Raw genomic sequence first — 13,342 nt, forward strand, 5'->3', positions numbered from 1 at the left:
GTGCATCTGTACTAATAAAGTGACTTCTCCAGAACAAAGTAGCTTCTTATGTATTGCTTGTTCATAATTATGTGTGGCTACCTTCTTAAGTCCTCCTGGGAATTCTTTGAGGTTATTTGTTGTCATGGGCCACATGTGCAAGGAGCTTTAACTTTAACAATCAGGTGGACTTTCGAAACAGTTTGACAATACAGATGATAATAGAATTTCAGTGTCCAGGAGTGTGGTTCTTGTACTCTTTAATTTGGTGCTATATATGTATCTTTTAGCATGGGATATTCTAATGTCCTGCAATAAAACCCACCTTGAAAAAAAAAAGAACAAAACAAAAACCACACACTACAAATTTTTCCAAGTGCCCTTGGAGTTCATATGAAGTCTTCCTGTTTGATTCAAAGCATGACAGGAGGCTATTCCCACTCCAATTCTTGACTGTCCTGTTGAACTGATAATAGTCTATCTCTGCCTGATCGTCCGTCTGATGTGTCAGTCAGTTGTCAGTGACAGCTGTACATCCGTCATGCATTTCCCATCTGTGTGATGTGGCTTTTCAGCAGCCCTGCAGGTGTGCCGGGAAGTCCCCAACCTCTTCCCTATCTTCCTCATCAAGTGACTTCTGATCCATTCAGGGTGGGAATGGACATGTAATCAACAATTTTGCCTGATATCTGTTTCCACATTCCACTTCCCGAGCCTGGTCACTTTTCAGGGACTTCTATGATAAAAGCTACATGTACTCGATGCTGGTGAGGACACACTTTGAATACAGTGTTTAGTTTTGGGCCCCTCATGACAAAAAAAGGCACTGAGGTTGTGGAGTGTTTCTGAAGGAGAGCAGTGAAGCTGGTGAAGGGTGTGGAGCACAGGTCTGAAGAGTAGTGGCTGAGGGAACTGTGCTGATTAGTATGGAGAAAAGGAGACCTTATTGCTCTCCACAACTACCGTAAAGGAGGTTGTTATGAGGTGGGTGTTGGTCTCACAACAAGAGGAAATGGCCTCAAGTTGCAGCAGGGGAGGCTTAGATTGGCTATTAGGACATATGACTTCATTGAAAGGGTTGTCGAACATTGGAACGGGCTGTGCATGGCAGCAGTTGAGTCACCATCCCTGCAGGTATTTAAAAGATGTGTAGATTTGGTGCTTAGGGACATGGTTTAGTGGTGGGCTTGGCAATCTTAGGTTTGTGGTTGGACACGATGATCTTAAGGGTCTTTTCCAACCTAAACAATTCTATGATTCTGTGACATATGTACCCAATTTATTAGGAGAAATATGATCTTTGCTTCCAAATTGGGCAAAGGATTTCTTTGGCTGCCTCAAAAGGATGAGGGTGCCATTTCATCCTGAGTTTTTTTGCAATCTGTATATCTGTATTCGTACACTAAGATCTTATGTGGTGGCCCTTTTACACATTCTGGCAGTGAATAAAGAAGAAAATATATTCACATCTTGTAAATGGCATTTTTGCATAACTCTCATTACTGTTATTGTAATTTCTAATGGTTGATTGAGATTCTTGGTGACTTGAGAATTTATCTTTTGGTTGCCTTTGGCTCCTGAAGTATTTACTAAGAGCCTGGTGACAGCTATGATTCATCTTCAGCTTTGTGGTGAGTTGTTTGGTTGGGTTTGTATTTTTTGAAATAGCAATTGGACCAGTCTAATTGCATAGGTAATCTGGATGATTTGTCATATCAGGGATTTCTGCGCTTGGAGCTGCTATCTGGAAAGTATTTACTCTGTAGTTTCTGCATTTTGGCAGTCAACATCTGTGAGTTGACTGTATTCCTTGTAACTTCAAAATAAAGCTAGAAGAAGTGGTGTCAAAACAACAAAAAAAGACAATTTAGGCTGATTTGCTTAAATTGAATAGAGAAGCAAATGTTGGAATGGAGCAGTTTGGTAGATAAAAGTTATGAGAGTTTTCAAACAAATGATGAGCAGAAGCAATCCATATGAAAGGAAAAAACAAGGAAAAAATGGAGCTTGGAGGTGATTTAGGTTAAGTAAATTGTTGGAGGTTGAAAACTTAAGAGTGTTTTTCTGTTAAAGTGAGGCATAAGGAGTGAATGAATGCTCCTTCCAGGAAATTAATACTTGCTTATACAATTTAAGTATTTAATGAAGCCATAAGTAGAATATATTGCTGCTTGGGTGTATTCTTGCAAAAATAATTAGTGTATTGGAAAATAAAAAATTATTTTCCTTAGTTTTATTATCTGATTTAACTTTCATTATCACAGCACTTTCTTAAAAATGCTAGCCTATGCATAATGGAGAATACTCACTACCCAGCATAAACAGAAGGATACTATGGTCTTTGTTTTTTAAACATATAACGGGAACAAGGGACTTAATTCATACCATTCTCTCCTATCATGTTCCTTATGAAACTAAGCTGAAGGTGGAGAGTAACTTCAGACTCCTACCTGTGAGAGTAAGCAGATTCAGAACATAAGGGCAAATTTTGGCTCTGCTGAAATCAGTGTCAGCATTTTATTTGAGTCTACTGGAACTGGCTTTCTTCTTAAACATCTATTTTATCTAAGGATTATGCCTTTAATTACCTTTTTCCTGTTAGCATTGGATATTAAAAAATGTTGTAATACATGTGCTCCCTGTGTATTGCACAGACTCCGTTGTGTTCAGTTCTGAACTACATTTTAAAGAATTAAAGCAAATCTGAGTTCTCTCACTGAATAAGCCTGAGCCTCATCTGCTTTCTTTGAGGAATAATTTTTCATGAACTTAAATAGGATTAGGCTTAGGCTCTGTCCTTAGTGCAGAAATAAGAAGTTTGCTTCCTTATATATACAAAAGGCAGGAAATATTCAGCAAAAAATCTTTCTTTGTCTCTGTATCTGTGTCATCTTAAAGCTTTGTGAAGTATAAAACTTGATTGTATGCCAACACATTTTATATAACTATGCTGATTTGATTACTTTCTCCTCTCCAAACAGCAAATCAGAAATCAGTGAGAGTTTTATGTGCGTATAGAATGGCAGAGTTTGATCCACCTTGATGAGATCAGTGCAGGTTAACATTTGGGTTCTAAATTAGAGCTTAATCCCACAAACTGCTCTCCTCTCAGTGCCTTTAAAAATCATAGGAATTCCATGTGGTCACAGTAGTCTACATGCATAGAGCTTACTGGATTTGTTACAAGTTTTAAGCTTTGTTATTTTGTCCATGAATTTGGCTTACAGGCAGACCTTAACTCTTTTAGCACTGAACAATATGTATCTCTTGATCAGACTTCTACATGATAACTGTCCTTAGATTACTTTTAACAGAAATGTCTGGTGGCCTTAAATTAAGTAACTGCCTGGTTAAAAACTAAAGCATAAACATAGTATCTTTTAATCTTTATATTCACTCACCATTCAAAATATCAGAAATTATCCTGAAACGTACTGCAAGGAAATCAGTGTAAATCCTTGAAAATCAAAGGATTTTTAGAAGTATTCTTATATCGCTAGTCATATAATATGATTGCACATTCAAAATATTAAAGTACAATTCATGTATTAACCGCTGCATGACCACTGGGCAGAAAACATTTTAATTCTATTTTCAGCTCTAAATATTTACGTATTGACTACACAAAAACTTATTGAGCTTTTGTATCTGAAAGCTGAAAAGCGGTAGATTTAGATTAGATACTAGGAAGAAAGATTTTACTGTGGGAGTGGTGAGGTACTGCACAGGTTGCCCAGAGAAGTTGTGGCACCCTGGAAGTGTTCAAGGGCAGGTTGGATGGGGCTTTGAGCAACCTGACCAAGTGGAAGGTGTCCCTGCCCATGGCAGGGGTGTTGTAAACTGGTGATCTTTAAGGTCCCTTACAACCCAAACCACTCTATGATTCTATTATTGTACATAAAATGATGAAAATTCTCCTTAAAGACCTTATTTTGCTTTTCGTGAAAATATTTTTCATTTGTTGTATACTCTAAGTATAGTATACTATGAATCATAGTATACATATAATCATTGAAGATAATGAGAAGGAAAGTACAATGGCAATTTGTAAGTTTTTTTTATGTGTAACAGTGTTATAATTGAGAGTTCTAGTTTTTAATTAGAGTAAAAGTTTGAATAGTAGGAATTACAATTAATATTGTTTAGTTCATAAATGTGAGACTGCAAGAGGATTCCAGTTATGTTTAAAAAGTAGAAGCTAGGTATTTTGGATCAGTAGCATTCTATAGACATGCTGCTGTTTAATTTTGTAACAGCATGGTAGACTGCTTTATGGAGGTGGTGATTGCAAAGATCCGTTTCAACCATTTTTTTCCTACTGGCAGGTGTCCTGCTGGCCTGAGGCCAGCGGCTTGAGTGTACTGCAGCTTGTGGTTTACATCAGAGTGTAGAAAATCCCAGCACCAGCTGGCTGCACATAATTAAGCTGATTGCGGTCTGACAACTTGAACTATGATATAGATATGTGATTAATATACAAAACATCTTACAAATTTGATTTTGACATTTTATCTACTTTCTTTCTCCCTAACAGGTATGATATCTGCACTTACAAAAACAAGCCTTGTGGAACGCTGGGTAAGAGTATAAAGAGAAATTTCAGCTTGTCTTTGCTGTTTTCTTGATTTATACTCAACTATTGACTGATTTACATGTTTTTAAGTTTATGCTTTCAAAATTTTGCAGTTTTATAAACATGAACAATAGAAGGTGGTCAGTGGTTTTGGGCTTTGATACATTGCTGGAAATTTAAATTGAGCTGCTGCTGTGTATTTCTTCTCTGGCAGCTGTAGTTCTGTTAAAACCTAGCAGATGACTAAAACTTACTTCTTAGAGAAGAGAACTTGCTCTTTATTTCCATTTAACTTGTCTCCATGATCTAGTTAAAAAAATACAAGAAAAGACCTCAGGAAAGTTAGAACCCAAGCCAACACTCTCCCCTCCCCGGGTCCAGCACCCCCCTATCTTTGCTCTCCCCCACCCCCCTCTCCATAATCCTTGAGGGGGGTTTTGACTTTGAGATTTAGACTGTGCTTAGTTGTACACAGCGAGTACAGCTTTAGATTGTTCCTTTTAGAGAGTCACAGCAAAATACCATAGCGTTATAAATTGTAGTAACATTAAAACTCCTTAAAAGAATGCTTTGACAATGGAGAAGCACACATAGCAACCTTAGGTGCAGGATGGAGAACTATTGTTCTCTCTGTACTTAAATTGTCACTGAAAGTTATTTACTATAGTATAGTTAACTCTGATAGTGCTTTAATGTAGGAAAAAAAAACATTATTCAAAGACTTGTTCAGCCTGGAGAAGAGAAGGCTCCAGGGAGAACTTATAGTGCCCTTCCAGTACCTGAACGGGCTACAAGAGGGCTGGGGAGGGACTTTTCAGAAGGCCATGTAGTGATAGGATAAGGGGGAATGGCTATAAATTGGAAGGGGAAAGATGTAGATTAGACATCAGGAAGAAATTCTTCACATTGAGTGTGGCAAGGCACTGGAACCGGTTGCCCAGGGAAGTTGTAGATGTCCATTCCCTGGAAACGTTCAGGGTCAGGTTGGATGGGGCCTTGAGCAGCCTGGTGTAGTGGGAGGTGTCCCTGCTCATGGCAGGGGGGCTGGAACTAGATGATCTTTAAGGTCCCTTCCAGCCCAATCCATTCCATGTGTTTTTTCAATATACATCTTTTCTCAGATACAATTCTAATTTGCAGTGCTCAAATTATAATTATTTTTCTCAATCAGAGCTCATGCTTGTATTTGCTTTGTATACACTCACGTTAATTTATCTACAAGTCCCTCTCAAGTCAGAAGGACTCATCTGGCTCAGGGATGTAATTTACATGGAGAAAGGTACCAGAATTTTGCCAGCTGTAAATATAAATGATATCCACAGCATGCGTTAGTAATAAGCAAATGATGCTGATGGATTTCTACATGTAACTGATTTTCTTTGACATCTGTGTGAAGGAGACAAAACTGTGTGGATTGTCATAAATTTGTCTTTGCAAGTGTTAAAAGAAGAAAGTTTGAAGGAGCGTATATTCACGCATAAACTATTTGTTATTTTTACGTGATGTTTTTAATACAGATCATTAGTGTGCTAGTTCTTACTGTATCAGACTTTGGCATAATGGCAAATTCTGCTTCAGCATAACACAGGATAGACTTTGGCAATGTTTTATTAAACAAAAGGCTTGATTTTTTTTTTTTAAATAAAAATCACATATGGAATAGGTTCCAATTCAGTGTTACAGGACCCTTGACAACACAACCATGACAATTTATTTGCCTTATAGGCACTGAATTGGGGAAGAGACAAGGCCCTATGGCCCTCTTTTGCAAGGCATTTAATATGCATAGGTCCCGCTGACCTCCTGTAACTAAAGTTAAGCACATACTTAACGAGCCTGTGAGCAAAAGTCTTAGAGAGGTCTCAAAAGGTCAAAAGAAACCAGAATCATTGATGCTGTAGGAAAAAACAGAAGGAAAGGTTTTCATATGGCATAGACATCTCTCTCCTATTCTAGTATTCCTAAACCAGGGAATCTTTCATGGAACCTCTTAGAAAAGATAAACCTCAGATGTCTCTGCAGCACGTCTGTGGCTCCAGTTAAGAACAACTCCTTTTTTAAATTTGAGCTATGGACTGAATTCTTGACTATCTCTGTCACTTTCTGCAACCATGGAATGTAATTACCTTAATCTGGTCCTGGAAGTCATTGAAGCGGGTGCTCAGTTTTAAGATTTGAAGAAGGAGATGACTTTGTTGCTCAAATGTGGTGGACTTCGCAGGAGAACAGGACAGCTGGTATAGAAGTATTGCCAAATTGTCTTCAGAATGTTCTACTCAATTAGAATAGCATAGGTGAGCTGCAATTACTGTATTTTTTACAGGCTGCATACTGCAAAAAATATACAGATTTTTCTCCATGTAGTCTTCCTTTCTTCTGATGTTTTATGCTGATGACTTTTTTTATAGCAGTAATACTGTTATGATGCATGTCCTACAGACACATATTGTCGCCTTTTGCCCATGTCAGTGTGGTTATTAGAGTAGTTCTGGTGTGTGCAAACTGGATTTGTTTTGGAGAAAACTATATAAGAACATGTACTCCCCAAATGCGCCATACATGCCTGCAGGAGATGTTAGGTTCTAATCACTACACGGGCTGTATTCTCATGATATCTGGTAATACTTGTTTCCCTTTAGAAGGCTTTGAACCACGTGTAGTGAATATGATTAGCCTTTGGGATTAAATTAGTCCGAAGTAGAATGTCCAACCCACATTCAAAGATATGTGAGAAGGCTCAATGTCAGTGCTTCATTTTGCTGACCCACTCCTAGGTCTCCAAGTTACTTGCTAATGTGGACGCAGCCTGGAAGCACTTGTGTTACTGCTTGCCTACTGTTGTCCAAACGGAGATAATTTGAAGTGCCTAGGTATGATTTCTCTCTTCCCCACTCCCTGCCCTATTCCTCCCATCCCCCAACCAAAGTTAAACTTTTTCCAGTCGTTGTTTTGTTACAGTGTAGTTAACTGAGTAGGTAATTTCCTTAAAGAAAGGATTAGTGCTTCTTTAGGGAGGAACATGTTAAGTAAATCCAATGTTTAGAGCTTTCCCTAATGGGGCTAAATTATGACTGCAGTACATTGTGTGATAAGCTGTTCCTGAGGAATGCCTAAGATGTGGAGGAACCATGTTCTGTAAGTGCCAGTGGCTTTCTCTCCCTAAAGTAAGTTTTTAAAAGCATTTTTAATATAATAAGTTTTTAATTCTGGAAGATGATGGGTGATAGCAGGACTTCCATTGTTAAATGAATGCTTCTTGTTAATGTCTCCTCTCTTCATTGATGCATTCCGTTCTGTTTTGGTTTGGGGTTTTTTTTTAATTTTTCTGACGTACCATGAGGGGCTTTTCATAGCTAAAAAAGTTGCTTGTATGTTTTTATGAACCCACTAAACTTAAACAGATTTCTTTAGAAAAATAATGTGGATACATTTTGCTTTCTTCAGGCTGAAGAATGTTAAAATAGAAATGCTTTCTTGAATTCCCCCTCCTGGCTCAAGTTACTAGGTGGTCCCAAGTTACCAGAAGTAAAATTTATAAATCTAACCCCTAGTCTAGACATTTTCCAGCACTGACTGCAGTTCAAAAAATATTAATGTCTAGCCGGTGAAGTGAAATTCCCCCCAGTGATTTTGCAAATGACTAGAAAGTTAACCTTTTGCCAACTGCTCCTTCTGTGCATAGAGGTTATTAAAAAGAATCCAGGCATTTATAACAAGGGCTTTTAAGACTGAAACACCTTGGCATGACCCTTTGTGTCTCCTTCTGTTTATTCAGGCTTGGCCTCTGTGGCTGGAATGTGTGAGCCTGAAAGGAGCTGCAGCATTAATGAAGATATTGGCCTAGGTTCAGCTTTTACCATTGCACATGAGATTGGTCACAAGTGAGTGAGTTTAAAAAAAAGAATATGTTTTAATATATCACCTTTTTAATATTAGCTTAATAACAGATTTACTTTTTTCCCCTGTGTGGCTGTACCATTTCTGTTCTGGTGCTCCATGTTTCTGTATGTAGTATTCATGAATGGCAGTGCATTCTATTTAGTATATATTACCAAAGGTTTTAAATTTAAAACTGAAGACTTATTGTTTATGCTTTGATTTCAGATTCCAGTTAAATCTGTGCTTTTCAGATTTGGCTCACAACCTTCCAACTGTGTTTCATATTTTAAAATATTTTGCTCTGGAAATGTCTTACCTCCCTGCCCCCCTCTTACTTTTGTCTGTGTTTCTGTATGAAACAAAAGTAATTAAAAGGTAATTTTTTGCCTTTTGTTCATTTGTCTCAAATATAATTAAGACTATTTTCATAAAAACATTGATTCTATTGTCAGTATTCATATGTTTTAGTCTTCTTTCACTCAGGCATGATATGTAACAGCCATGGAGAAGTCATATCATCACCTTTTGCATTTTAAACATTGGGGTATCATTTCAAAGAGCATCATATTGTGTGACAGATAAAATCATGGTCTGGAAATATTTCAGGTCTTCCCTCAAAAGGCAGCATTGGTAGTCCATTTTAGTGACTCTAAAAAGACTAGGCACCTTGTATTATCAAGATGTTTCTGTCTTTGTTTACGTGGTTGACTAGCACTGAGTTATGGATGACATGTTTTTCCAATCATTAGCTGATCCAGCTGCTAAAAGTTCCAATGCAGACTGAAATGGAAGCTATCAATCTGCTGATCAAAAAAAAAAAAAAAACCAACAAAAAACCCCCCAGAACTGGGATTAAACACTTATTTCCAGCCCACCTGTCACGCAAGATAATCACTGGGCAAGTATGATCTCAATTATATTATGTATGAAAAAACACACTGTAGTTGCGCTGAAATAGATGAAATAGATGAAACACATATAATTCTCCACATCTTAATTTCCTTCCTTCTTTTCCTTCACTTCCATAAGCTCAAAAAGATAGGTTAAAGGAAAATGTATTTCCACTGTTGAACAAAGTGCTCCTCCGAATCACTCATGGTTCTGAAATTCTTATTAGGAACATCTCTTATATTCATAGGTTACCTTGTGTGAATTTGCCACGTTTAACAAGAAAAACAATCTTCCAGTACTGTTTCTTTGTTCTAATCCATATGTCATGCGCGTTTTATGAAGGCTATTCCACAGATAATTAAAAAAGTTTAAACATATGCGGGTATTTTATCATGCAAAGGTGGCTTGATGACAAGAATTGATTTGAAGAGCTTAAGACTTTGGTCAGAATCTGAGAACAGCAATGTATTGATAACATCCTGTGATCACAGGAATTTTTTTAAACATCTGTGTTCTCTACGTTCCATGTCTTTTGGCTTTGTATATGTAAGGTCTTTTAAAATTCTGAAATATCAGATCTTTGAGGCTTTCACCTCATGCTGTAGCTGGCATGACGTGTCAAATGCTGGTTTGGAAAGAAAGTAAAAAATCATATTCCATTAGCTTTTATTCAATGCATGGTGATTAGAGAAAGTTGTACTGCAACCTTGGTATTAAAAGTGAACATGCCATGTAGATACCTTCAGTAAAAGCTGGGAAGAACATGTGGACAAAAAGTCTTGAAGGTTTATAATGTTTTGAGCTACTGACGCGTCACCTCTTGTTCACCTGCACTGTGACTGAATGCTTGTACAACTAAATCATGGAAGTTATTTCCTCTCAGTTTCCTGCTTCCTAAGGCCTACTAGAAGGTTCTTGCATATTGAGTGCCTTGTAAACTGTTTTCTTTGGGTGTGCAGTGATAATTGTTTTTCTCTGAATGAATGGGAAACAGGAAAGTGACTTCATTGTTAAATGAAAAATAGAAATATTTAAAGGACATGTCTACACTGAGTATGTAATGTACAACAAATAAGCACTCAATTATATATAGAAAGGGAGAATTGCACTTTGCAATTTTTTTATATTAAGTATATAGTGGCCATGGAATACTGACTTTTTTTTAAAAAAAATGTTGAGGTGAGGAATAAAATTTCCTTGTGAAGAGAAGAGAATGATCATGGTAATACGTGTATTTTTATAGATTTTTGCAAAATTGAATTTGTAAAATTCCCTGATGCAGTTTTGGCTCAAATTGTTGTTAGTTTCTAGTAGCTTATTAAATTATAGAGTGATGAGTAGGCATTAGATCATTCAGTCTGACTTTCTCTATATCATAGTTACTGAATTTAAGCCATTTAACCTTCTATTGATCCAAATAACTTCCAGCTGTTTTTACTGAAGACAACTGTACACTATGATTAACGGTGCTCTTGAGGTAATGAAAGACTTAACAGTTTTATAGTTGTTTCACTTTATGCATGGTTCTGGGAACAACCTTGTATTACTCTTAATACTGTTGTGGAAATACAGAATGGGCCCTTTAGCCTTCAGAATAGTGTCCTAGAAATTTCATTTATTATACTTAACTTACAGACTACTTCCTTTCCTACCATTATGTATTCACATGGAAGAAATGTTTAAGGTTCCTGGTAAGCAAAGTCACAACCAATGAGTTCTCATGGTAGCAGTGAGAATTAAATGTGTATCCTCTGCATGTCAAGCAAAGTTTGATTTTTTTTCTCTTAGTGAAGAAAGGAACTATTTGCAGGCTTGAACATGCTCTTATGCTTAGACAAGTTGTAAGATTTAAGATCCGGTCCCATTTCTGTTTCTCTACTGGCTGAGTTAGGTGGCTTTCCACTCTGTGCTTTATAATTTGGATAATTTCTGTCCTGTGCATGCTGTACAGTGTGCTTGGTTGAACTGATAAGAGATTCCACTTCCCATTGACAGGGGTATATCCCTAAAAGAAAGGCATTGTGCAATTCATTGTTGCAGTCCTATGGAATTAGCTGAGATCCAGAAAGTAAATAACAAAGTGAAAAGGAACAACTACAATAAAAGGGAAGGGAAAAAAAGGAAATGTCAGAACATAAGCTTAGTGGAGTAGGCTTAGAACAGAGACCTGCCCATAAAACTTGGAGTAAGAAAACAATTTACTAATGACAGAGCTGTTGAGGCAACAGGGAGAAGATGCTGGTGTCTAGTAATTTCTGAAAAGTCAGAATACTCTTATAAAAGATTATAGACTCTATAGACTTACAGAAGACGAATTAAAATTCAGAGGTGTGCAGCTGTCATATCTTGATAAAATATGTAAGAAATAATAAGAAAATAGGTTATTGTCAGATGGAGTTAATTAGCTTAAAGATGAACAACAACAATATTTTCAAGCATATATTTGGTTCTGAAATGGTTCATACAGCTAAAATGTGCCTACAATTTTAGCACGTCTGTAGAAGTCTTTATTTAGTCTGCATGCAAAGCAGAAAAATAGCATAAATACCTCTTCTACCATTTAAGAAATTTGGTCTTCAGTGATGGATTAGAAATTTCTGATCTAGGAAGCCCAAGAGGTACTTTCTGAAGCTGTTTGTCTTTTTCCTCGTTCTTCAGTGATCAGTGAGTCAACTTCAGCTGCATTGTAGGACCGGTGTTGAAATGAGATATTTTCTAGGAGAAATGCATGTCAAGGAAGGTATGTGTTGTACAATAAGAAGGAAAGTATTCCAATCAGAATTAATAGGGGAACATATACCAAACTTCAGAATAGCTTTCCAGAATAGTTGAAAACACAGCTGTGAAGAATTGTGGCTACACCATCTCTTGCCAGCTCTCCCACGAATAGATCTCAAGTTGATGCTGTCACCATTGTTATAGAATCATAGAATCACAGAATAACCAGGTTGGAAGAGACCCACTCGATCATCGAGTCCAACCATATATAACTACAATGATGATGTTTTCTATCTTCAGTTACAGCAGGGCTGACAAAGTGTCTCATATCTACAGTGTATGCACACCTCAATGCCACCCAGAACAAGTAATGTTTGTCCCTGCTAGATGGCTAGGGTCCTTCTAGATGCCAGTGACTGACTGAGAGCATTGCCTAAGCTTTTTAAGGACAGTTTAAGTAATTTTTTTAGTTAAAAAAACCAAACGAAAATGTGGCCAGTTTTTGGCTGGAGAAGCCATGTAAGACCGTACATAACCATGTTCTCGCTCTCTTTTCTGGCCCATCCGTACTCCTCACCCCCTGCCTCTGTCTTGTTTGTTGAAGGAACATTATTCTATGTCTGTCTTTTTCATATTGCAGGCATAAAAGCATGCAGCCTCTTTAAAAAAGTTTTCAGTTGGACTTCAATTTTAATGTTTTGTGCATATGAAATGAAATGTCATAAGCATAAGGCTGGAAAAACAATTATGGTTTCTGTGACATTTGTATTTATGCTATGAAAAAGGCTTGTGTCTAAATAGCTGTGAAATTATTTGAAGTTTAGAATTTACTAAAATAGTTTGTCTAACATTCTAATCAAGGAAAAGGAATGTAATAATACTTCACAGGTCTTAACAGAAATGTATGAAGAATAAATAAGAGTGAAGAAGAAGGTCATAATAACCTTCAGAGCATCATGAATTTCTAAAGGAAGTCTGAGGTCAGAAGTTTGCTTTCTGGTTAAAGCCGATACCTTCCACTTTGACTTACAGTGTAGAGACCTGAGGCTTTCATACTCTGGGTTTGTGTAGCACACAAACCTTACTTGATATTACTCTTGTGGTATGGAACCTAGATATCTGTAGCAGTGTAAACCAGGAGGAAAAGTTTGTGCTCTGCTTTTTCTAATATTCCCATAGGAGTCTGTTATTTTACCATTAGAAAGTTCAGGTTTCTGAACAGGCTGCGGTTTTTTTTAGTGAACTAGAATTTGCTGTGCTTTTAAGAGCTTCATACATTATTGAATAGTAAATTATGCTAAT

General features: G+C 37.0%; 1 protein-coding gene across 6 annotated transcripts in view; it reads left to right on the plus strand.

Moving 5' to 3' along the window:
• The window catches only part of ADAMTS6 (ADAM metallopeptidase with thrombospondin type 1 motif 6), a 143,307-nt gene that overhangs the window by 54,944 nt on the left and 75,021 nt on the right, over positions 1-13,342 (plus strand). For all 6 annotated transcript variants that reach the window (XM_069879852.1, XM_069879855.1, XM_069879856.1 and 3 more), the window contains 2 exons: positions 4,514-4,557; positions 8,328-8,433. In XM_069879852.1, the coding sequence (XP_069735953.1) occupies positions 4,514-4,557; positions 8,328-8,433 (150 nt within the window). The remainder of the gene's footprint in view (positions 1-4,513; positions 4,558-8,327; positions 8,434-13,342) is intronic.

This window comes from Phaenicophaeus curvirostris, chromosome Z (assembly GCF_032191515.1).
Source record: "Phaenicophaeus curvirostris isolate KB17595 chromosome Z, BPBGC_Pcur_1.0, whole genome shotgun sequence".
Taxonomy (NCBI): Eukaryota; Metazoa; Chordata; class Aves; order Cuculiformes; family Cuculidae; genus Phaenicophaeus; species Phaenicophaeus curvirostris.